At 42.9% G+C, this 26,871-nt stretch overlaps 1 protein-coding gene across 2 annotated transcripts; it reads left to right on the top strand.

Moving 5' to 3' along the window:
* Positions 1-24,919, top strand: LOC308284732 (E3 ubiquitin-protein ligase RNF126-like). 2 transcript variants are annotated; one of them, XM_080725459.1, is made up of 9 exons: positions 1-130; positions 2,919-2,977; positions 3,090-3,165; positions 10,354-10,604; positions 16,721-16,789; positions 18,358-18,427; positions 19,817-19,910; positions 21,448-21,563; positions 24,311-24,919. In XM_080725459.1, the coding sequence occupies exons 1-9, from the start codon at positions 32-34 to the stop codon at positions 24,461-24,463; spliced, it is 987 nt and encodes a 328-aa protein (XP_080581585.1). In that variant the 5' UTR covers positions 1-31; the 3' UTR covers positions 24,464-24,919. The 2 variants fall into 2 exon arrangements, with proteins under 2 accessions (XP_080581585.1, XP_080581584.1); XM_080725458.1 differs by having other exon boundaries at positions 3,087-3,165.
* The last annotated feature ends 1,952 nt before the right edge of the window (positions 24,920-26,871 follow it).

Below are 26,871 nucleotides of genomic sequence, written 5' to 3'. Positions count from 1 at the left end.
CATCACCATCATCTCTCCTCCTCATCAGAAGATGGCTGAAGCTCCTCCACGGCGGACCCCCTCCTCCTCCTCCTCCTCATGCCGCTTCTTCTGTCACCGCTGCTCGGCGGAGATCAGCCCCAGGCTGCCGGTGAGACACACAGAGGAACCACAGCCTCCATTAATACAAACCAGAGCTTTATTATTCTGGCTGATCGTTTCAATGTGTGTGTGGGTGGGTGGGTGGGTGTGTGTGTGGGTGGGTGGATGTGGGCAGTGGGCACACATACGTACACACACACACTTACGATCTCACAACACACTGCTGTGACATCGACTGATGATCAGTAGACGGCATCATTTGGTCGTTAGAATGTTTTATAGTTTTGTATCATCGTTTCATTATAGGATCTATTCCAGGATCTGTTCTTTCTCCTGCTTCAGATACTCTACTGGCTCTTGTGTAGCAGCTTAGCTAGCCTGGATGACAGTTTAATAGTGTCACAATCACTGATGATCAGATGGGACCGTATTTATTTAACATTTTATATAATCATTTCAAACCAGTCTATCGCAAGAACTGTTGTTTCTTTTCTGCTTCAGTTTGTCTCTACCTCTGTGTAGCAGCTTAGCTAGCCTGGGTGACAGTTTAACAGTGTCACACACTGCTGTCACAATAGCTACTGATGATTAAATTGCATCATTGTACAGTATCTTGAATAACAGTGTATATCCACAACATTTTCCTTCCTCGTATACTGCTCTGTAAGCATAGCAGGTCAGCTAACCTGGTTGTAGCTTATGGTGGGGTTTTAACTGTCAGTGAGAGAGAATCAGCTCCTGTTTTGGTTTTTATAGAAGCTTGTAGATCCTTTTGGGGGGCGTACAATATACTGTAGGCCTACATGTACCTTGGTTTAGGGACAGAGGACAAACTTGTAGATTTAGAAAATATCAGGATGTACATTTGACCAGGCAGTGAGGGAACACATGTTTGACAGCAGCCCAAAACAACAGCAGCTCAGCCTGCCCTCAACAATCAGCAGGCAGTATTCCATTCAGGGGAAGCTTCTTGAAATGTACAGTGACTTTCCAACAGTCATCCAACTGTAGCTTTAGCTGCTTTGAAAGCTTGTTCTAAATGATGATGATGTGTTCACAGAAACATGCCATAGACGGCTTGTGACAGTGTGTTATATAAAATAACCAACTCGATTTGTCAGATTTGCATTACATAGTCAAATCATCTGTGCTAAACTTAACGCTGAGAGTGTGTGCAAATGACTCGTACAGGTCCATTTGGTTATATCCTCACCCTCTCAGCGTTACCAGTGGATGCATTGTCACTAAGGATCTTTACTGTGTAACATTCCTAGACAGCTATTTCTTCTCACCACACCCATTGCAGGTCCACACGTCTTGTTAAGTTGTACACTAGTGATACATCAAACGGATGAGAAGGGAAAACACTTCCTTCACAGCATTTGTCTTTGACTAGCCTCGGAAACCCAGGCTTATCTGGCTTGCCATCGTCCAAAAAAGAAGTTCCTTTTCCTTTTTTCTCTCTCATCAGAGGGTCTGTTCTTGAGAGATTAGTCTTTGACAGACACATGGACACAAAAACATGGCTATAAGGTCAGCTTAAAAACAGCTTTTTAAGCCACTTTGTGTGCTTAGAATAGATAAACACTGCGTATTTGAAGGCATTGAAAACACCTTGTTCTGCCTCCTCATTTGGTTTGGGAACCCCAAGACTCTCCACTTTGTTGGGGGTCCATTACTGATGTAACATCACAGCTCAGAATCAGCTTTATTGTCACATCACAGTTTTACAGATGTAAAGATGTTTTATTTATCTATGTATTATTTGTGCATACTGTAGTTTATGTGAAAAGAGTGAGAGTAGAGAGAAGGAAGGAGATGAGAGATAAGAAAACAGAACACAGTATAGAAACGCTTTAAATTATCACAATATATTATACGCTATATCAGGGGTCTTCAACAGGGGGTACAGGACCCCTAGGGGGTCCTCCAAATCTCTGTGTGATAGAAACATTTTTTTCTCCTTTTTTATATTAACCACTTGAACCCTAACATCCATATTCTGAGAACTTTAGCCAAAAATAGCAGATCTACAAGCTCACAACGCCTCACGCTCACGCTGCGAGGCGTTGAGAAAAAAGTGGTGAAAAAAGCAGACGAGTGAAAGGTCAAGTTTATAAAGTATTGACGGTTCAAGTGGTTATATGAAAAAACAAATTGACATGAATCCAAAATATACTGGTGATTGTGTTGAAACTAAATGGAATCTATGATAAGGTTGTGGGGGTCCCTGCTTCATCTCTCTCTCTCAGCTAAGGGGTCCTTGGCTGAGAGATAGTGTATGTAGTTAGTGGTAGCATCAGGTATGTACAGTACATGAGGTTTAGAACCTTAGCATCATATGCAGCAGATGTGTACATGATATTTTAGAAAAATGTTCATATATATGAAGATGCAGAATTCAGATGTGTACATGAGGCGAGGTTAACCATAAGATTTGTATCACACTTATTTCCATTTTCACTTAGGGGTGGGTGATATGGAAAAATTCAATTTCCCCAAGCTGTATCACGATACACAATCTTATCACACTTGTTTTAATGGTTATTTTTCAAGTTACCACCTACATTCCTAACATTTTGTATACTCTCAAGAGTTAAGGGGAGACCTTGACATTTTAAAGTTTGTGAACTACTGATTTAGACCAAAATGCAGGTTTAAATGGATTCCGTAATGAAGTCTCTGTATTAACAATTCAACAGGATTTTTTATAAGGCTCCCTCATTCATTGTATCACAATATATACGATATCTCTGAAAAGGCATATCATGGAGACATTGTATCGTCTCAACGATATTTATCACCCTATCACCCACCCACCCCTATTTTCACTGCAGGACTACACCTGTCCACGCTGTGACTCGGGCTTCATCGAAGAGCTTCCTGAGAACAGAAGGTAAAAGTGTATTTTAAGCTAATAATGTATGGGAGTGGTTTTGTGTTGAGCTCCTGTGGACTACAGTTGCATTCATCTCCACTTATTTCTATCCCCGGCGTACACACAGCAGTGATAATGGGTCGACTTCATCATCATCATCATCATCATCAGCCCCGGCAGGCGATCAGAACCGTCAACACTTCGAGGTCAGTGTGTGAGCTTTTATTATAGCGTTCGATGTGTTATTTTGTCCAGCACATTTTAACAAGGCAGTTCAAAGTGCTTTACACAAAATATGTATGTACATTATATTAGGACAAAGTGCAAAAGAAACACCTTATAAGAGGACATTTGGTTTTGAATACAAAAATTGTTAAAAGAATAGACAGTAAGACCTAGAGCTAAAATGAAACCGATTAAAAGTGTGAGAATTATGTTACAGTGCAGCACATGGGATGACTCGGAAACCTCTGTAAAAGAAAAATCTTCAGCTTTGATGTGAAAGAAGTGAGAGTGTCTGGGAGTTTGTTCCAGATATGTGCTGGAGCATAACAAACTGAATGCTGCTTCTCCTCATTTAGTTCTGATTCTGGGTTCAGAAAGCAGACCTGTCCCAGTTGATCCGAGAGGTAGAGTTCTCAACGGGCCTGAAAATGAAGGCCCGGCCCTCACTGGGCCAGCCAGAGGCTCGGCCCAAACAATTACCATACTTTTGAGCCTGAAAACTAGAAAAAAAAGAAAAACTGAACTGAACTGTCATTGTGTGTCCTCAAAGTCTCGCATCCAACAAGCTTTGAACTGAGCAGATTGGACCTACCGTTTCAGAGGTAAAGGCCAAAACATCTTGTAAACTGCCACTTTCGCCATTGTCGTCTTGGCCAAACCGGGTCGGTTCGGGCAGAATTTGAGAACTCTACTGAGAAGGGGTCTAGATGTTCCATGCTCTAGCACCAGACTCCCCGTTTATTGGCCCTATGTATGGCATTGAGACCCGACATGTGCACTCCAAATGATCCAGAATGCCGCAGTATGCTTGGTCTTCAACCAGACACAAATGTTCACTTCTCCCTCCCTTCTCCGCTCCCTCCATTGGCTCCCAGTTACTGCCCGCACAGAGTACAAAACACTGATGTTGGCCTACAACAAATCCAAAGGTATGGCACCCCTATAAGTATCTCCAAAGCCTGATCCAAACCTACAACCCTGCCCGCTCAACTCAGATCAGCTAACACAGGACATCTGTCAGAACCTTCCCTAAAACCACGGGGACAACGTGCCCCAAACTCTTCTGCCGTTTGGCTCCCAAACTGTGGAACAAACTCCCTATTGCAGTTGGAACTGCTGACTCGCTCCGAAGACCATAGCCGTGACGACCTTGCAGGCTTATTTAAAGGCTAAAATGTACAGTAATTTAGACAGCATGATATATGTTAACAGAAGCCAGATTGATGTGTAGACCTCGCATCCTATAGTCATAGTGTGTATAGTTTAAATGTACATATTATTTAAACCAACAGCAGTTATTTGACAGACGGGGAGCCACGGTAAAGATCTAAGAACTCAACTGTGTGATAAGCTCCACTTTCTTGTTGTTAGTAAGGACTTGAGCAACAGCTTTTTGAATCAACTGCAGTCTTTGGGAGATCTGTAGTCAAGTCTACTGAAGATGAATGCTGAGACATAAATCCTTTAGCAGGCTGACTTTGTAATTGTGTTAATGTGGCTGTTAGAATTCAAGTCTGAGTCCATGACTACTACGATTACTGTCTTGGGTTTCGTTTTTTATCATTACTGACTGAGGCTGAGCATTGACTTTTAATCCTTCTTCCTCGTCTAAGAAAACAAATTGTGCATTCAACAACAAAATCAATAATTGGATGTGACATAATTAAACAAGTCTTTCTCAGTACTTTTATTGGACCATAGCGGCCTCATTAAGGCATAGTCTCCCCATAGCCTCGGCTATAAATCAAACATAAATGGATATTGTTTTTCCATTGATGGCTTTATGTTTAGCTGTGATAGCTACAGGTGTTGTAAGCTTGTAGATCTGCTATTTTCACCGATCTGCGGGTCTGTAGCAACTCATAATGTAATAACTGCTCATAATGTAATAATTTAAATTAATAAAACCTCATAATGTAATAATTAGCTCATAATGTAATAACAGCTCATAATGTAATAACGGCTCATAATGTAATAATTTAAATGGAATAAAACCTCATAATGGAATAATCAGCTCATAATGTAATAGAAAAGAGCGGATAAAGTAATACGGGATTATCCTATAATGTAATAATGTGTTACAATAGAACCACACGTAGTGTATAATGTAATAAAACTCAGCCTGAATTTACATTTCGTTTCACTCTGAATCGCCTAAACAAATGTGGGGTGGAGCCAGGCAAACAATGGCCCATATTGTGGAGAAAAGTCTTACATTGTCATATGTATTACAAATGTAGCAAGTAGCAACTTATAATGTAATAGTATCGTATCAGGTCAGTATCATGTCAGTAACATGGCCACGATAAGGTCAGTGTCATGGTCAGTATCATGTCAATATGATGACAGCATCATGGTTTCATGTCAGTTTACTGCAGAGTTCCCCAATAGGTGGCCCGCGGGCCATTTGCGGTCCACAGGGGGGATCAATACGTTAAAAACGAAATGGAACTTTCTTTTTTCTTTTTTTTTCAACATGTTCATAAAAGTGTAAACTCATTGACTGCCATGAACTGAGTTTTCCCAAGATATTCCCAATAGTCCAGGCCGCCAATTTTTCTTTTTACTCTGGGTGGCGCTGTTCGCTAGCTTATGGGTCACCAATTATTTCCGGGGTAAACGAAAGGTCATCTGACGCGGTGATGATGTCACCGGACCAAAAACAGCGCTTCTGTTTACTTTGGGGGGAAAAAAGGAAAAAGCCTTTCAGTGGGAGTCTATGGGACGAGTGGGTTCCAGGGACCCCCAGGGGTCCTGAGCGGGTTTGTAGCAACTCATATATGATGGGCATACATTTTCATTTTATGTCATTGTATCACTGGCCAGATGGCAAAGGCATGGCCCATATCTGTGTGGCTGGTTCAGATAGGGATCTCCATGTATGGGCATAATATATTTTGTATGTATATGGATACATATTATTATTAATAAAGGATAAAATAAAATAAAAAGTCCATAATGTGTCCCAATTTGGCTGGGAGCCAGTCATTGGATTTTTATTCATTTTCATTTTTTCATTTCATTTGAAAGCTGGGGATCATAGCTGCAAAATTATATATTGGTTGTGGAGATTGACCCAACAGTTTTGAAGATATGGCTTATAGAATGATGCCATGCTGAAATACTACTTTTGAGATATTCAAGTTCTAAATAAATTTCTAACCTGCAAATGACCTGACGATCTCTCACATTAGACCAATATGTGTGGGTCACAAGTAAATATCCCTTTATTCATTGTATTATTATCAAATGATTTTCAACACAAAAAAAATAAAAATAAAATAAAAGTTAAAAACGAAATGGAACCTTTTTTTTCACAAGGTCAAGGAACAAGGACGCTCTGTGATTGGCTAGCAGTAGCGGTACGACTGGCGCTCACAAATAGCACCACTTATTGTTTTTATTCCTATATGCTTAGACCATGTTGTTTGTTTGTTTGTTAATTTAATGTAGTTGGCTCACTGTAGGGTGACCATATTCTGAAAATCCAAAAAGAGGACACTCTACCCGGCATATATATATATATATATATATATATATATATATATATATATATATATAATTTTTCCCCCAATTTTTTTTTTCTATTACTAGTTTACCGCTCAATTATGCCCTATACCACTAATAGCTTATGTATTCAATTTTGAGGGGGTTCCAATTGGACCCTTTACAAATCTAGAGATCCACTGATAAAGTATGCCTTTTGGCTCCTGTATGAACGTTCAGCTTTGTAACTAAATAAAAGAGAGGTAGCCCATTATTCAAACCGCCGTATCTTCTGCTTTACAAGGTTGTAGAAAAGATTCTGTCAATTTAGTTAGCAGAAGAGCTCTCACCTCGCACAGACTGTCTTGTAAGCTACTTTGCAGTGTTATGGGCTTGAAGCAGAACTTTTATAATTGTAAATGCCTAAATGGACACAGAAGACTACCAGCTTTGCTGACAGAACGCTCTGCTTCTCAATGTTGGTCACTCGCACTTTTTGTGCATTTCATCAGTGATTGAAAGCCGCGGTCGTCGCGAGCACCTTCGCCTCGCCGATACGCATCCGTAGAGCCGTCTCCCGTCATTTTTAGACCAGGATTGAGGGAATAGCAGGCAAGATTCCTTCACCAATGTAAACACAGTTGCTGAGGGAGTGAGCATTAATAGCGTTTGCAGTTCGTTTGGCTCTGCGCTGCGCGATCTGCTGCAGAGCTCTGCTCTGCTCTGCCTCTGATCTGAAAGCGAGACAGGCTGAGGGAGGGAGGGATCGCAGGCAGAGAGTAGTATGAATAATACACGTTCCGGGGTTAGCGCCTCTCACAGTGTGTTTCCAAAAGAACCATTGAACGTGCATTGTAAATGTCCGTGCTTAAACTGTGATATGCGCGAAACCCCGGACATTTGAAGGAATTTATAAAACCCCCCCGGACCGGCCGGACAGCCCCCTAAAAGAGGACATGTCCGGGCAAAAGAGGACGTATGGTCACCCTAGCTCACTGTGTGTGTGTGTGTGTGTGTGTGTGTGTGTGTGTGTGTGTGTGTGTGTGTGTGTGTGTGTGTGTGTGTGTGTGTGTGTGTGTGTGTGTGTGTGTGTGTGTGTGTGTGTGTGTGTGTGTGTGTGTGTGTGTGTGTGTGTGTGTGTGTGCGCGCGTGTGTGTGTGTGTGTGTGCTGTCATTTTGTTTGGTTGCTGTTGGTAGTCATGGTTGCCAGTTCCCACCTGATGTCATGTGGGAGTTCAGACTCATCCAGACCATGCTGAGTGACTGCTAGCTTGCATAACGTCTTCAGGCTAGGATTTAAGTCTAGGATGTACAGGTCAACAGAAGCACAGCCGTTTTCTTTGTATCCTCCATGGATGATAATACGATCTCCCACCATGCAACAGATCATCCCAATCATCCTACACGGGTCTTTCCCCTTGGTCTCAACCTGCTTCCAGGAAAAGGCCTCCGGACTGAATTTCCACAGATCATTGAAGGACTGGTTCCCTTTGAGGCCACCAAATACGTACAGCTCTCCATTGTAGGCAAAGGTTGAATGACACAAACGTCCATCTGGGAGAAGGTGTCCAGAAGGCATGCTCAGCCAGCAGTTGGTCTCTGTGTCAAACACTGTGTTGTTGTTGAAGTTCCCCTGGTGCCCCCGGCCCCCAAATACAAACATCTTTGTCCCGATGACGGTGGCAGAGTGACCGTCTGAATGAGGTGGTGGAGTTCCTCTGGTGTTAATTAAAGACCAGAGCATTATGGCGGTGTCCAACTTGTACATGTCATTAGTATATCCAGTCAGCTGGGTGTATCCTCCACACACATACATAACCTTCTCCAGGACGCATGCTGAGTGGAACACGCTTGCTCCTGGAATAGTCCCAGAAATATTGGGTTTGAACCAGCTGTGGGTGTCAACATCAAAGGCATAAAGCACATTGCAGCAAGGATACCCTCCCCAGATGTAGACAATTTCTTCTACCAGCACAGCTGTGTGGCCATAGCGCCCAGAGGGAATCTCAATAGGACTTTGTCCTCTTCCATTTGTCACTGGGGGCAACTTCCTCCAACGCAAAGACAATGTGTTGAATATGTGGACTTCAATCTGATCACTGATGTTCAGGTAGTTGTTGTATCCTCCAAATGAGTACAGCTTGTGTCCGACTACCACAGCAGCATGGTAGTACTCTTTAGGTCCTCCTTTCACATCTATTGTCCAGTGAAACATTTCACACAGCACAGTGAACTAGTGCAACAAATGTACAGGATATGCTGCAAAACAACAATTAGTTGGAATAGTTTTTAAACATTTGGTTTATTGAACAGTTACTTTTAAAGACCAGTACATTGGTTGTGATGACAATGTTGTGATGTCATTGCGTGATGACATAGTATTTGGAATTTAGATCCATCCAGACTATTACAGAGCCCTGGTGGATCCCAGTCTAGTAGAGGGTTTAAGTGGCTAGTTAAGCCATTTACCATGATGGGGAGTGGGTTGTTGGCTTGGGTTGTGGGTTGTGGGTTGTTGTTTGGCACTCGGCTTCGCCTCGTGCCAAACAACAACCCACGACCTTGAATGGTAAATTGCTTTTCTACCACTTCTACCATATAAATGAAAGAAAACACAGTTGTAACTTGCAAGGATCTTTAGTTACAATCATTAATTGTTTCAGTGGGCGGGGTCCATGAGCCAACTCAAGGTTGTTGACTGATTTACCACTGTTGTAAGCCAATCAGAATCCAGTATTTGAACATGTGACCACAAAAAGTGGTAGAAACTGTCATATTATATATAATTTGGCAGTGGGCCCCCATGGGAAAGTGGGCCAATGTGACACTCCTCCAAGTGTTGTGTGATTTGGTCTGGTTGTTTTTGTGTAATCCTGCAGACAGACAGACAGACAGACAGACAGACAGACAGACAGACAGGTGACCATCCTGGACATTCTGTCTTGGCCCTTTGTCATCAGAGGTAACCAGTAAGACGCCCTAAGGGCGAGAAGCTTTAGGGCGATGCAAGACTTTTCTCCACAATATGGGTCATTACATTATGATGTTTTATTGTCCCCGCCAGGCCGAAAGACACAATATGGGCCATTGTTACATTATGAACTTGTATTACATTATGAGCGGCTAGCCGGCTACGTGTGGTCCTTAATGTAACACATTATTACATTATAGAAAAATCACTTGTTATGCGCTAATTTCTTATTACATTATGAGCTGATTATTACATAATGAGTTTTTATCACATTTAAATTATTACATTGCTACAGGGTTCCAGGGGGTACCCAGCTAAGGTGCTCCAAAAGGACCCTTACAGGTCTGTAACCAAAATGGACCCTTGTTTGGTTTAATTTAAGGGGGTCTGTGGCCTAATTCATGCCAAACTGGGGGTCCTGGAAATGTTTTCACTGTTGGGGAGAAACGTTGTATCTCAAAGTTTCATATTTGTAAGTTGTTGTTGTTTTTCGTCAAGTAAAGCCCTGCTTCACCATACAAGACTGTCGCACAAAACGAGTGAAAATAGCAGATCTTCAAGCATAGTAGATCGTCTCTTTTCACAAATTTAAATCATTATTAAAATGATGAATACAAAATGGACCGTTTCCACGTGACAACAACGATTCGAGAACCACCGGCTTCATGTGTGTGTGGCACCTCACAGCCTCTGTGATTTCCTCCTCCTGCAGAACATGGACCACCAGCACCTGTTCACGTTCCCCCCCGGGTACGGCCAGTTCGCCCTGGGCATCTTTGACGACGCCTTCGACCTCCAGGCAGGACTGGCGCCTCCCGCCGAGGACAACCGCGACGCAGAGAGCCGGAGGGAGCGAGACATGGGACTGGGATCGCGGCAGCGCTACAGCGCGCGGCAGCCCCGCGGCCGCCACGTCCCCCGACGTCAGGGTCCACGCCAGGAGGGGGTCCCGACGTTAGAGGGGTCAGTTATTTTCACCCATGATTTTTTGTGACCGTCAGGTCGCAGTTAGTATGAAAGCGTACAGCTCATGTCCGTGACTTGAGTCACGCTCATGTCCGTGAGTGAGTGAGTCAGCTAATACACTGAATTGCGTTACCTATCGACTTCAGTTCCTCCCCCCCATTCCATCCGTGAAGGCAGGTCACAAAAGGTTGTAAGTAACACATTTGGTGTAACGCTCACTCCCATGGCTTTGTGTCACGTCGCTGAATGCCTGTGGCTTACACAGACAGCTCAGCTGTTTAACCTGGCGGTCGCTTCTCGCCCTAGCGGCGTGTTACTGTTACTGTACTGTTATCGTCATATTGTTCAATGTATAGTACACTAGTACAGTATGTATGGTCCAGAACCATGAAATGCATTCCGTTCACGTAAGGTCAGTCTTTCCTAAACGATATGAAGTTCATACACTATCTGGAATTCATACAACTCTGTAGCCCTCCTAAACCAATTGAAACAAGTCACTGAGTTGTGCCGTCACTGTGTGACACGATGAACAGAAGCATGATCATGGTCATTCTTTTAGGAAGTGATGTTGAATACCGTGGTTCCTGATGTTGCCTGACGTGTTAACTGGTTACCATGGTAACCAATAGCCAGAGTGCTACCGCAGGCTGGAGGGAGGGAAAAAAACTCAGTATCCCATGATGCCTCATGAAATACTACATCCGGCGACATCCAGTGTCCATTGAATTGTATTCATCTTGGCTGCAGAAAAAATGCATACATCGCTTTTTCCTATATCGCAGCTAATCTACATTAGTTATGGCAAAATTATGGCAGTCAAAGTGTTAACACATATGGTGCCAACCCTGAGTTTCCCGACTTTGTGTATAGATGTGCCAAGCCCGAGTTTCCCGAGTTGGCAGTTTTTTGCTCTCCCTACTCTCCTTACTTCCAACTTCCGGTTTCGGCATCATGGCGATCGCGAAATGCATGTTTGACTCCCAGAACAGCCCATGGCAGCTCCCATGGCAGCCATGTTTGTTTAGTATGTTTACATTTGAAGGAATGCCTGAACGGTTTTCCAAGCGGATTTTTTGTTTGAAAGCTGTGAATGGCGTGCACACGTGTGGTGCATCATCCGTGCATGACCTGTGTGCACATTGTGCACATTAAAAGGTAAGATTCTGGCAATTCTGGAAAAGGAAGACATTGACTATTTTAATGCTTGGCAACAAAAAGGTTAAGTGGCCTTTATATACTTCGCCATATTGGTGACTAGAGAACATAGAGGAAAGAAGGGCTTGCAACTCGCTTTGAAATCCTCCAAACCTCATTCCCAACAGCAGCACACAAAGCAATGATGTTAATTCCACCTTGTATTCTTCTTCGAGTTAATTTAGTGTTAGAAAATGACAGAAACTCACTACTTCACAAGTGACTCATTTCATCCCACTCCCTTAATACAATAGTTTGCCTATCAGCCAATTCTGCAGAATTTGCAGTACACTCTGCAACTCTTTTCAAGAACACACAGATGCTCACAAAGTTATGTTTAGAGCAGCAAACGGAGTGTGTAAAATTAAAGAAGAAAAGTGTTTACGCAATCAACGCAATTATTTAAATCATATAAAATATTAAAAAAGAAATGCTGACCCTGCAGTTTGGCTCAGCATCATAGCTGGAGGATGTGCATTATATTTGTATATGAATAGAACAAATAGTCTGCAATCTATGTATCTGCTCATTCTGCTGTTTTCTCTATTTGTGAACATTGTCCAGCCTCTAATGACATGATGCCCAAACTGCTTCAGATGAGCAGGTTCTGTACCTTGCATGGTTGCCGCCTCCACCATATATATATTTTTTAATTGTTTTTGTAATAGATTTGTTTTTCATTTTGACAGAGGACATAACATCATAACCACTGTCCAGAGGACAAACGAGTTCAAACAAAAATCTGTCACTGTGCTCTCTTAAAACACACATTACCAACAGACCAAAAAAAGAGCAAATTAAAACTCACCAACTAAACTCAATACAAAACAACACATCAAAAAAACATATTACCTGGGCACTTCAAAATTGACTACCCAAATAAAAATGATGCATTTTTATTTGGGTAGTCAATTTTGAAGTGCCCAGGTAATATGTTTTTTTTTATATAGTGTGTCCTTGTTGAGCACCAACGAGTCCTTCTACCAATAACTGCTGGCTGAAGCGCGCAGACATCTCCTACTTACAAAACAACACATATAAGTCCCATTCTGTGGGAGCACGGAGCGTCCAGCCCCAGGCAGCCTCCACCATAATTGGTGTGTGAATGCTGGGCTGATGTAAAGCACGTTGTAAAGCTCTCCCATTTAAACTGCGGCTATTAAAAGCGAAGACCATTTTAATTGCGCTCCTCCCGTTCCCCGAGCAGCAGCAGCATGTACGTTCGTAAACCTTGTTTACATTCTGAAAGGGAGACGCGTTTGCAATTTTCCCCCTGAGCAGCTTTATGAAGTGATGGATATGTACAGTTTGCTCCAATCACTTCATAAAGTTGTTCAGGGAGAAAATTACAATGCCTGAGTTCATAGCAGCCAGCCAGTGAAGAGCTAATATGAAGAATTTGTTCTTCTTCATGTGGGAAGCCATTTACACACTCATACTAGAGCAGGGGTCTTCAACGTTTTCAGGCCAAGGACCCCTTAGTTGAGAGAGAGAGATGAAGCAGGGACCCCCACAATCTGTTCATAGATATAGTTTCATTGGTTGACAGCACGATCAATAGTGTATTTTGGATTCATGTTAATGTGTGTTTTCAGATATGTAACCACTTGAACGGTCAATACTTAATAAACTTGACCTTTCACTCTGTAATTAGTCTGCTCTTTTCCCCCTCCAAAGCTCTTTGCCGAAGCTGCGAGGCGTTGTGAGCTTGTAGATCTGCTGTTTTTGGCTAAAGTTCTCAGAATATGGACGCAAGGGTTCAAGTGCTTTAAGTGGTTAAATATCCGAAAACAAAAATTGACATGAATCCAAAATACGCTGACGATCGTGCTGTCAAACAATGAAACTATATGGAATCTATGAAAAGGTTGTGGGGGTCCCTGCTTCATCTCTCTCTCAACTAAGGGGTCCCTGGCCTGAAAATGTTGAAGACCCCTGTTCTATGATATCCGCATAATGTGAGCGGTATCTCGTTATGGCAAGACGGACCAATACCACAAATGCATTAATGGTTTTCGACTATAGTCATAGGCTATGGTGCAGAAAGAACAATTACGCCGTCTCTTTATCCTTTACGCCAGGCGTCGGCGAGTAGGTTTTGCCTCGGGCGAATTTCATTTAGTAAGACATTAGAGGGTGGGCCAGAACATGATCAATGGGCTAATTTTAGAACTGGAACCTGGGACAGAACGTCTTATATACAATAACTGATTTGGAACAGGTACACATTATAGTGTATTATTATTTTATGCTTTAACTATTGAAAAATAGCAGATATACAAGCTCACAGCGCGGCACCGAGTGCCACGCTGCGAGCTTGTAGATCTGCTATTTTTGAAAAATCTTGAAAATTAGAATTTTGACCCGATTCTATAAGTGTCTTTTGAATTCTTCCAAGGTTTTTGGAAAAAACCTATGTTTCTGTGTCAGCAATCTGGCCAGCCATTGTCAAAGAAAAGGTCCTTTTCACATAACTGGAGCTCAGTCAGTCTGTTCTCGAGAGACTACCATGTCAGTGGTTCTCAAGCTTTTTCATGTGAAGGACCCCCAAAATAACATGTATTTGGCCACGGACCCCCATCTCAAAATATTTAGTTCCAGGGACCACCCAGAAGCAAAATTTGAGTTACAAACGTTCGCTTTAAAAAATACATATATTCAAAGATTTGCACACATTTTCATGACTTCTTCAAAAATAGCAGATCTACAAGCTCTCCGCGCGGCACTCGGTGCCGCGCTGTGAGCTTGTATGTATCTGCTATTTTTCATTAGTTAAAGCATTCAATAATACTAGGCCTAAATGGGATAATAAACTATATTCATTTAGAATAGGTTTTTATTTAATTGTATTTAAGAAAAATAATAATATCATTCATTGCCATAAAAACAGATTTGTGCGATAAAGCTGCATACTGATAGAGCTGTGTGTAATCAGATGTCACAGGCGCAGATAGAGATGCTTGTGTATTCATTTAGTGTAGTAGGCCACATCCTTGAGTGTTGCACTTTAGAGGACGTTTAGTTCATTAAAGAGTTTTAATAAAACAAAAAGGGAACATTTTATGGAGTGTGACGGACACAGCCAAACTCCTTAAACTCCATCAACCACAGCTCTTTCACACAACAGGAGCTCAAGGTGGTGCAGAGAAAACTGTGTTGTTGGAACACCTGCCTGTCAGTCACTCCCAGCATGGATAAAAGTATAAGCAGCATTCTTCCGGTGAGGGTAGTTTCTCTTTTTGGATGTTATACTGTAGCCCAGTTAGTCGGGGGCGTTAGGGAGATAACATAGCCATTTTGCGCTATATTAGTCTAAAAGCGCCAAATTTTGCACAGATGTAGCCCAGGGCATGCTCTAATGATTTAGCTAGGGCGCCCGAGTCGGCGACCTTCGGGGTCGCCACAGCAGCCAAATCAAGTTGGGCCCCCATCGACGTTCTATACAGGGCGAAATATCCCTAACGCCCCCGACTAAGTGGTTCCCAAACTGTTTGGCTCCAAACCCCAAAAGAGAATGTTTGATCGGGACTCAAACTAGTGAAAACAGCAGATCTACAAGCTCACAACACATTGGCTATTTTCACTACTTCTTAACTCATTGAGTGCCAATCCCGAACTAGTTCGGCTTTATTAGCGTATCGTAGTGTGCCGATCCCGAACAAGTTCGGCTTTTTAAAAAAAAAAAAAAAAAAAAAAAAAAAAAACATTTTTTTTTTTTTGAAAAATTTTTTTTTGAATTTTTTTTTTTTTTTTTTGGACCCCATCAAATCTGGTGAACATGATTTCAATCGCGATTTTGCATGTTCCACCCCCATACAACCCCATCTAACATACAGGGCAGCCATTTTTGTTTACATTACATGTAAAACATAATGGCGATTATCTCAAGAATGCCTGAACGGATTTCCAATCGGATTTTTTTGTTTGAAAGCTGTGAACAAACTGCACAAATCCACTTCAATGCAATCCAGGATTGCATTGGATTTTTTAGAGCTCATTCTTCTCTGTTTTTTTTCCCATGCATGAGGTGTGCAAGGTTTAATCATGGCTAAGTTGACGAAAATAAGGCTTCTAAAATGCTTGGTAGCCAATAGCTAACTTCAAGCTAACTTCATCCTCTTCCTGTACATGCACAAAGGAAAGTGTCCTTTCCTTTGTAAAAAAAGGCATGGCTCCAGGTCTTGGGCATGCATTACCAGCATATCTCTATTATTCTCTGGTCACTGGGCGCCCTCTAGTGGTGATAGGCTGGCACTCAATGAGTTAAAAGTATGGAATTTCTTCGATCTTTTTTTTAATCTTTTTTTATGAGATTACTAAGGGAAATCTATGCATAATGTAGGAAACCATAAATTAAGGGACCCATAAAAACAGTGCCTATATTCTAGAGGTTATGCGCGTGACATCATCATCATACCCGGAAGTTATGCAGGAACGCCTACTGACTGAGTGGCAAAAAATACTTTCTTGCCTTGACAGCCCATACATCCAAACAGAAAGGTCCTATCTGATTGACAGCCCATACATCCAAACAGAAAGGTCCTATCTGATTGACAGCCCATACATCCAAACAGAAAGGTCCTATCTGATTGACAGCCCATACATCCGAACAGAAAGGTCCTATCTGATTGACAGCCCATACATCCAAACAGAAAGGTCCTATCTGATTGACAGGCCCATACATCCAAACAGAAAGGTCCTATCTGATTGACAGCCCATACATCCAAACAGAAAGGTCCTCTCTGATTGCATTAAACAACGTTAAACTCGCTTTCTGACTCAGTCCTGACTCCTGGCCCATGTTGCCTACTACTGCTCTATGCCTCATTCATTGGTCTATCCTTTTTGTAGATTTCAGTTGAATATCAAAGAATACTCAGATAAAGTGACTTGTCTCTCTCTCCCTCTCTTTACAGGATTATTCAGCAGCTAGTGAATGGAATCATCGCGCCTACAGCCATGCCAAACATGGGGATCGGACCATGGTATGTATGAGTCTAACTTCTTCTGTATCGTACTGAGAGGCTTATCCTGAGCTATCTTCAGACAGACAGCAGATTATTATTATTTTTTTTTTTTTGGCCAAGCCAGAATTAGTCAGGGGAAATCTTAAAAAGTCCTGGAATAAATTCCTTACCAAAAAATGTTTTCACCAATGTGTTTGTAAAGGTGTCTAGTAACACATCTCACAAAGACTGACATTCAGTTTCCCTAGGAGAATCCGTTACAGCTGCTGAAAGCTGTGGTCCCATTAAATGAACTATACAGGATAAAACAACACCAAAATAAATATGCTTTAAGTAGCATGTGAGGGGTCAAACTAGGGGTTTTTCATGTTTCTGAATCCATTGCAAGCAACATTTTGCACAAAAAAACATTCCTTGGGGTAAAGGCGGCTCCCACAAAACTGTGAAAAGTCATGACTCATCACTAAACCATAGTTTTGCCGGTCCGTTTTTGGCCCAAGGAATGTTTTTCTTGCAAAACAAATGCTTGCAATGGATTCAGAATCATAAAAAAAAACAAGTTTGACCCCTCACATGCTACTTAAAGCCTATTTATTTTGGTGTGTTTTATCCTGTATAGTTCTCCTATGGAAACTGAATTTCAGTCTTTGTGAGATGTGTTACCAGACACCTTTACAAACACATTGGTGAAGACATTTTTTGGTAAGGAATTTATTCCAGGAGTTGACACTATTTCTGAAGATATACCCTGACTAAATGGGCACTTTTTGTTCTTCTTTTTAATCATATCAGAACAGTTCATAAATAAACATATGGAAACAGATTTTTGTTAATCACATTTGAACAACAGGTGGTTCGATATCCGATTCAAACCTAATTTCTAAAGATGAGTCTCAGTCTGGACTCTGGTCACTGAAGATTTCTACATTCAGTCATTGGATTCAGTGCAGATGGGCTACATCTATTTGTGGCGTGTGACACCCGTATGAGCCACAGCAACCAGTGCAGATATGTTGACCATGTCACACACATGACATGATCACTTGTAAATAAACAGAGTGGGCGGTCGGCCCTAAAGATAATAGTTGACAAACAATTGAAACAAATGGGATTTGCTGCTTGCCGTCTGAACAAAGTCATGGACAAAGTCACCACTAGTTGACCATGTGTTTAAAGGTAGGGTCAGTGATATTATTTGGTGTTAAAAGTTTAAAGCTCTATATTCTAAATTCTAATGGTAATCATTGCTATAGATTGTTTGTTCAGTTGTGTCTGCTCATTTCTTGGTGTCATCACTTCTGTTTTCTGTTGGAGAGACAGGGAGACCCCTGCTGTTACTAAACAACCACTCTGTATTACTATCAGAATATATTGTCATTTAACACTTATTCTAGCAAAGTAATATCACTTATCCTACATTTTTATAATGACCTGCATTTATGCTGCATTCTAATCCAATGGACTATGTTGTTAGTTACATTGTTGCAAGGGCATTCTGCATTCTAATCCAATGGACTATGTTGTTACATTGTTGCAGGGGCATTTTGCATTCTAATCCAATGGACTATGTTGTTACATTGTTGCAGGGGCATTTTGCATTCTAATCCAATGGACTATGCCTGGGGTGCAAACGGGCTCGACGCCATCATAACTCAGGTACACAGAGAACGTCTTCTTACTTTACGTTCTACGGCGTATGAAACTGTAGGAAAACTGCTAAAATAGTCAATCTACAGTACAGGCTCGCTATGAGACACCTTGGGAGCTTGTGGACAGGCTATTTTCGCCATATGACAAAGTATAGCGTAGGTTTAGGCAAATCAGTTTAAAGAGCTCACGAGACCCTTCTAAACCAGGGGTCTTCAATGTTATTCAGGCCAACAAGGAACCCACAGCTGAGAGAGAGATGAAGCAGGGACCCCCCCCACTACATAAATGGTGTTGCATATTAGACTTTTTTTCTTCTTCATAGATGGCTTCATAGACTTGTTTGGCAGTGCTATGGTCAGTGTTGGATTCATGTTCATAAGTATTTCCAATACTTGGTAAACTTGACCGTTCACTGAGTTCTTTTCCCCCTACACCAAACCTCTTTGATGAAAATAGCCTATTTACAAGTTCACAACGCCTCATAGAGAGAGCCGTTGTAAGTTTGTGTATATGTCATAGTATATTAGAGAAACAGCACATTCGAGACGCGGAGCACTCGTGGTGCGGCACGGGGCGGAGCAAGCGGTCGCCACAACAACGTACTCCAGGCGGTGCGCCGCTCTATTGTCCACGACACTGCGAGCGGCTACCGAAGCCCCCCTGTATCCACGAAGCCCAAACGAGTTACGAGGCCCCCCTGGGTCCACGAAGCCCCAAGCGGCGCGAAGGCCAGCGGACCTTGGTCCTGCTCTTCGCCCCCGAGCGCCGCAGGCGCGAGTGGCCGCGAAGAGCGGGCCAGGGCCGCGCGGCCGGCGGAGCGCCGCGCGAGTTACGAAGCCGTGGTGAATGCAATCGTTATATTTATGCCCAGGCCGTAAGGCCTGGGCAAGCGCACGTTAAACGCCCTGTCCAAGTGACTACAATGGAGCTAATGGCTAGGCTAGGCTAGGCTAGGCTAGGCTAGGCTAGTAAATAAAGAGTAAACACTTCCGGTCTGCGGCGAGTTCAAAGCGTGACGTAACTCTCTTATATACGCTCTGGTGAATGGCAGAGCAGTGGCTGACGTCGCCATCTGGTGGTGATTAGTGTGTGGTGAACGTCAAAACGAGTGCTCCTTGACAACTTTTACTGGTTTCTTGAACATACTGTAACATATATACTATTCTTTGCAAAAGTTCTCCTCAGAATAGGGATTCTAGACTAGAATTCATGTGTTTAATGCAAAATGTTTTATCCTATCACACAAAGATTTGTCGACCTCCCTGTAGTAACTCCAAGGAGTCCCTGTTGAAGACTCCTGTCCTAAACTATACATAATGTTAACACAAAAGAATGTTAAGACAGATTGGAGCTGTGGTGTTGCCAGTAAAGGTTTTGCCTTTCTTTGTGTGGCAGTTATTGAACCAGTTTGAAAACACGGGTCCGCCGCCTGCAGACAGAGAGAGGATAAAGAGCTTACCCACCGTCACCATCACAGAAGAACATGTGGGTGAGTTCTTTATGTCATGAAACGTGCTCAGTGGCCTTGTTACTATCAAAACCTCCACCGGCTGTCAGTCAGTCTGTCCGTCACATGTCATGTCACACTTTTGCCCTACTCATATCTCTGCCACCGTTGCCCCTATCCATGCCAAACTTTGCACACACACACTCCTTGGCTGCCAAATTTTCTCATTTCTCACATGGCCCTCTTCTAGCGCCACTATGAGGCACACTGCTCCTAGATTTTGCCCTAAAGTCGCGCAAAGCGGTACACAGCACCTCTAAAGTTATGTCATCAACATGGATCTGTCCCATTTCCCATATTTCTTCCTAATTGGCTACCATTGCCTTCTAAAGTTTGTGTATGCGACTACGCGACCTGACGGTTGCTTATCTCCCGATTAGGGAGTCTTATTGGTGGTTAGACTGTCCTCCCCGGAGACTGGGAGGTCGGGGTTCAATCCCCCGATTGGCACTTGGCATCAAGGGCTGGATTGGTGTTAAGTCCCCACTCCACTGTAACATACTAGAGCAGTGGTTTTCAACCTTTCTCATTTATCAAGGTCCCTTATTTATTCAGCATTTGTGCCACAGACAACCATTTGATTGAGATTTTAGCCTCTCCCAAAACGTTGAATATTTTGTTATCGTTGGATAAGATTAGGTCCACAATTCCATGTTGTATTGATGTTGGTACCGTAGGAGAGACAACAGGCAAACGTTGATCAAAATAACACTTCTTCTACATTCTCTAATTGCGGTGACTTGTTGTAGATTAAGTAATGCAGATGTTAAACAATAAGTTAACTCTTGAGAGCGTGACATCTTGGTTTCATTTTACGCTCTCAAGAGTTAAAGATCTATAAGGGTCCATTTGGTTACCAACTCTCCATCATTTAGCTGGGGACCACAAGGGGGTCTTGTCGTGTCTTGTCCAGGGGGTATACTTGTACATCAAACCGCCTCACGCTACAGAAACAAGAGATGGATTCCTGCCCTAGCCACACGGCTACTTACGTACTTCCATATTAACACTTAAGTTGCAGTGATTTTTTCTCTTCAATGTCCCGCGATGCCATGGTCTCCATAGACTTCCATGTAATTTATAGTGCACGGATCGTGCACGCCCATGCCTAGATGATGCACCACGTGTGTGCACACTGTTCACAGCTTTCAAACAAAAAAATCCGCTTGGAATTCCGTTCAGGCATTCATGATTTGTTTTCTTCAGATGTAAACAAACATGGCTGCCATGTTTGAAAGAATGGGTTGGTATGGGGGTTAAACATGCAATATCGCGATCATGCCTAATACATTTCTGGAGGTCCAAAAAACATTTTTGGAAAAAAAATGAAAAAAATAAAACATTTTTTTCTTCAAAAACGGCCCAAACTCGGGAAACTCTGGGTTGGCACAGGGCGACAGGGGTGGTACCTTTTCAAACTCGGGGAAACTCGGGGTTGGCACCAGATGTGTTAATGTATTTTCAATAGTCAACTGGCTAAAGTATTGCTTTCTATGTTCTTTTATGTTTTATTTTACAGGTGCAGGTCTAGAATGTCCAGTGTGCAAAGAAGACTACCGTGCCGGGGAGAAAGTTAGACAACTTCCTTGCAATCATCTGTTTCACAATGACTGCATAGTCCCATGGCTGGAGCAGGTGTGTTCTGGTGTATTCCATATTTAAAGAGGCTGTGGTAAAACTATGTTGTGCATTAGAAGCAGAAAACATGATCAGCTTGCTGGGGTTGTTGATCAGGGTGGTCAGGTTTCGGTAACCCAGCACTCTTTGGGTTATTGCCCGGGCGAAGTATACTCTCTCTCCGTCCCTCTCCCTATCCCCCTGTCCCTATCCCTTTCTCCCTCCCTCCCTAAATCTCTATCCCTCTGGCCACCTCCCTCTGCTTGCCTTTCTCTCACGGATCGAGGTCTGGTGTGGCATCACACACAACAGAAGCTGTTGTCGGCTACAGTTTGGCCGGCAAACGTTGGTCAGCCAGCCTAAAGGGCTTTGCACACAGACGCGTTTTTTTTTCCGCACGGAAAAAACTGACAATTTCATTTTTTTAATGAAAACAATGATTCTCTATGACCTCATGCACACTGGATCCGAATTTGCCATGCGGCAGGTGGCTGCGGCTGTGCGTTTTTTTACCGATCGAACCCAGTTCGATTTGTGCGTCTTGTCGCATGCGGTAAAAACTCATTGACTCCTTTTATGACTCCTTTTCGGATCCGCAGTGTGGATTGCACACCAAATCTAATGTGTTTTAATCATGCAGCAAACGGAAAAAACGCAAAGAGCAAAGAGCGCTCGTCTTTGTTTGACTGCTGCAGCACATTAAAATTAATTAATTAAAGCCTCATTTCTTTTTATTTTTCTTTTGTGAGTGCAGACGTTTCCTTAGATGTTTGTGTTGCAAAGAATCTGCACCCTGCTTTGACCTATAATAAGCTCATAGAATTGAGCGGGCCTGTCTTTGAAGTATCTGATCTTTATTTATCTCAGTGGGTTCAATTCAATCATGAAAGTACTTTATAAATAATAAATACATCTCCGCCATTCTCCAGATAAACTATTGGAAGCCGTTTCAGGTTTCCTTTCAGATTGCTTGATTGAATACTTTATTAGTCAGACATGTATGTATTCAATTCATCAACATAGCATACAAAAAGTAACAAAATAATACATGTCATCAGCAAACACAAACTGTATCTGTATGTACAAGAGAGATGGGAAATGTATATTTATCTCCCCATTTGGTCTCCAGATAGATTTAGAAGATGGTTTTCTTTTTTCTTTTGCCAATTTTGAAAGAAGCCAGTGTTACACTTACATCCTTTATTAACTTATTAAAACCAGGAAAGTATCGGTGTCCTTTTATATTTTAATCACTTAAACTATTATTTATACGTTGGCTATTCGAGGGGAGAAAAAGCAGTTCTATACGCTCATAGCGCCGCACGAAGTGACACACTATGTCATGAGCTTGTAGATTATTTTCCTTTTAAACATCGTAAACATTTGTGACAAATCTTACCATACCTACGGTATGTAAGGGATAACGTCTGCCTCAGCGGTCATTATCGAGTGATAAGATCCCGACAGGCTGATATGGCACCGACGCGATAGCGATTGAGGTAAAATAAGTTACAATAAGTTTCAAAAATGAAAATCATACTGCCTCTAAAGTAGCTGCAGCCTCTCCCCCCTCCACCGCCTGCTACGCTGATTTCTGATGGAAAGTGCTGTGGTCCTACGACAACCACCTAAACATTTTACATTTATAAAGAAGCAATGTAAAAAGAAAATCAAGAATCGTGATATAGTTCTCCCTCCGCATCATCAGCGCCCACACCCTAGGTGGGGTTGGCGATAGGGCCTTTCTGTGTGGAGTTTGCATGTTCTCCCCGTGTCTCCTAGGGTAGATACCCTCACAAAAACATGCAGTAATCCTGGTCTCCATACTGCCACCCCCTGGCCAGCCGGGGCGCCTGATGGAGGGGAAAGGAACTGGTTGGAATAATGTGTTCCTTCCACGCGCTACGTCCATCCCGGGGAAATCCCCCCCTGTCAGGTGAAAAGAAGCAACTTGGACTCCTCGTGCATTGAAGGAAGCATGCACGAGGGAGAGCAGAGCCCAGGATTACATAGGCAATTAGCACTGGGTGAAAATGGATTGCAAAATCGTGGGATAAAAATTATAGAAAAAAAAAGGAATCGTGATATAGAATCAAATATATATTAATCGAACTCGAATCGAATCGGGAGGTAAGTGAATCGTCCCACCCCTAATATTTAGCATTTTCTAACTCATATCTTTGCTTCTGGGGGTCCCTAGTACTAAAAATATTTTAAGATTTAATTTAGGGGGGTCCATGACAGTATTTAAAAGACATTTAGAATCGGGTCCTCAGGACTGGGTTAACGACGGAAGTCTTGTCAGCCATGTCGTTGTCTTTATCGCGTGTTAACACATTCGTTGCAATAAATTAAATCTCTTTGAAGGTCCCCGATGCCATGGTCTCCATAGACTTCCATGTAATTCATAGTGCACGGATCATACAATCCCATGCCTAGATCATGCACCATGTGTGTGCACGCTGTTCACAGCTTTCAAACAAAAAAATCTGCTTGGAAAATCCGTTCAGGCATTCATGAGATAGCAGCCATTATATTTTTACATTATGTAAACAAACATGGCTACCATGTTTGAAAGATGGGGTTTGTTATGGGGGTTAAACATGCAATTTCGCGATCATGCCTGTTTTTTTTCTTCAAAAACGGCCCAAACTAGGGAAACTCGGGGTTGGCACAGGTAAGGTACCTATACAAACTCGGGGAAACACGGGGTTGGCATCATATGTGTCAATGTCTCCCTTCCTTCTGTGTCGTTCTTATCGCAGCACGACACGTGTCCGGTGTGCAGGAAGAGCCTCAACGGGCAGAACACGGCCACCGACCCGCCGGGACTCTCAGGGATGAGCTTCTCTCCTTCCTCCTCGTCCTCGTCCTCCTCTAACTCGCCTAGCAACGAGAACGCAGCCGGCCACTCATAGACCTCGCTCTCCTCCGCCGCCGACGGTGGAAAGGAAGGAAGGAAGCCTCATACTAGACCCAACAACAGGCTGCCTGCTGGGCCCCCCCCGGCCCGGGACAGGCACACATCCCTCCTCATGAGACAAACTCCAGTCTGGAAAATGAACAAATGCACCCAATATGAACTTATTTTTTTTTTTTGTTTCTTTTCATCTTATTTCCTTGGGAACTAAAAGAAAAGCTCATTCATTCCTCCCTGTGCTGACAGTAAAGTCTGTTAATGGCGAGCACAGACCAGCACAGCTACTCTCGCTGCTGCTGCTGCTGCGGTGTTGTCGTGAGGTGGACAGTGGAGGTTCGGACAAGTTCTTCACGGAGGCTCGTTCCACCGAGGCTGTGAATAATTAATTCATTATTATAATACTGGGAGAAAACGTCCCAAGAACTGGAAAGCGGTGGTTCATGACGTCGGAGTGGACTTGGCTTTTGCAGTGGAGATACTGGCACTTCACCACAAGGCTATTATGACACACGTTTTATATTTAAAAACTAAAAAAAAGAACGAACAAAAAAAAGGCCTTGTTTATTTTCTTTTTTTATTACCTGTGGTGGTTGCCGACCTTCATGCTCGATCAGAGATTTAATGTACATAAATAATTAACATTTTTGAGATGCTAAATGGTCTGTACAGCCAAGGGGGAAACTACGGCTATTGTGGAGAGCGAACTTGGGAGTGTAGTGTCTTTCTTTTTCTAGGATTATTTATTGAATTTATTGTTTTTATTTTGCACAACCTTTTCCCCTTAATGTAAAGAATGTGAATTTTGCTAAACTACTGATGGAGTAAAGTTACCCTAGAGGTGTGCACAGATGAGCCGCGCGGCCCGTGTTTCAGCCCAAGTTTGTTTTGGCTTGTTCGGCACTCTCTTGTGGACAGAGTGACATTGCACATATATAATACACACGACAGACAAATAAGCCTCATTACAAATTCATGGGTTTCATTTGTAGTCCTACACCGGCCATGTTGAGGACCAACACAGGTGTTTTGATTGGCGTAGAACAGGGTTCCCCAATAGGCGGCCCGCGGGCCATTTGCAGCCCGCGGGGGGCTACTGTCTGGCCCCCACCAGCCCCAGTAATAATGGTGGTATAAGAGCAACAACAACACTAGTATATCGTCGTTGTCGGGTGGAAACCTCGTATCTCCAAATGTGTACGTTCTTTCGCAAAGTAAAGCCCTGCTTCATCATTCAAGGCCGTCTCACGAAAGTATTGAAAACAGCAGATCTACAAGCACAAAACGCCTCGTTGCGAGACGTTTTGTGCTTGTAGATCGGCTGTTTTCACTAGTTTAAATCATTTTTAAAATGATAAATGCAAAACGAACGGTTTTGGACATACAAGGTTTTCACCCGACAACGACGATATCTGAACTGTCACTGGAGTAGTGGGAACGCCACCGTCGCCCCCTGCAATGTTGTGGTCCTCGGCTTGGTACCCAAGACATGATTCGGCCCTTGGGGAAAACTAATTGGGGAACCCTGGCGTAGAACATTAGTTTTATGCCAATCAGACACATTGAAACACCTGTGTTGGTCCTCAACATGGACATGTAGGACTACAAATGAAACCCATGAACTACAAATAGTTTTGCCGACTCATTAATTAAGGCGTGGTTATTATTTTTCCACAACAGATGTGTTCAGTTTATTTATCAGCATTTTAATCCAAACGGTTTTCAGTATTAATTCATAGTTTTTGTTTTTGTTTTGTTTTTTGGGGAAAACACGTAATGGTTGCTAAATATCATCAAGGTAAACAGAATTTTAATTCACTCGGTTTTCCGCACTGAATATTCCAGGAGAGCTTGTGTTGTCCGTTGAGCCTGTTCCCCTGACAGTATGATCTGAAGAGAACTCTTGTTAGAGGTAATGATATAAACATGACAACATGGAACAGTTTGATGGTTGAGTCACGTTACCTTTCATTTGGGGTGTCCAGTAGATAGGCTGTGACTCGCCTTCCCTTGCCTTGCCTTTCACCAGGGGGTCCGGGACCCCTGTGGGATCCTCAGAGCCTAGAGGAGGTGGTGGGGTGGGGTCTGCCGTGTCGTTTTCCCAGTGACCCTAAGCGCAATGGTGGGGGCGTGGGGGGCTGCAAGGGAAAGGAACGCTTGTTTTCGGTGATGACAACGGAGGCGCGCCGTCTCCGGCGACCATGAGTCACGTGAGACTCGACGGCGTTGCGACGGTCGCATGAGCCGACTCGGCGCTGTTACCGACTTATGTGCCGTTATGGACTGAATAGTAAATCTATGTCCCCTCGACTTTCGGCACCTCCGCGTGGTCCAAGTGAACACAGCGAAGCGCTCCCTACCTCCTTGCCCACCACTGGCCCCCACCGTTCTGCTCAGGGTCCCTGGGAA

This window comes from Nannobrachium achirus (assembly GCF_963921795.1).
Source record: "Nannobrachium achirus genome assembly, chromosome: 5".
Classification (NCBI taxonomy): Eukaryota; Metazoa; Chordata; class Actinopteri; order Myctophiformes; family Myctophidae; genus Nannobrachium; species Nannobrachium achirus.
This window is presented reverse-complemented; position numbering and strand designations above follow the sequence as displayed.

Bases quoted from the DNA above. Each gene is read 5' to 3' on its own strand.
- LOC308284732 (XM_080725458.1), top strand. From the start codon at position 32: ATGGCTGAAGCTCCTCCACGGCGGACCCCCTCCTCCTCCTCCTCCTCA. The intron at 131-2,918 runs GTGAGACACACA...TTTTCACTGCAG, and splicing joins AGATCAGCCCCAGGCTGCCG to GACTACACCTGTCCACGCTG. The intron at 21,564-24,310 runs GTGTGTTCTGGT...TTCTTATCGCAG, and splicing joins TAGTCCCATGGCTGGAGCAG to CACGACACGTGTCCGGTGTG.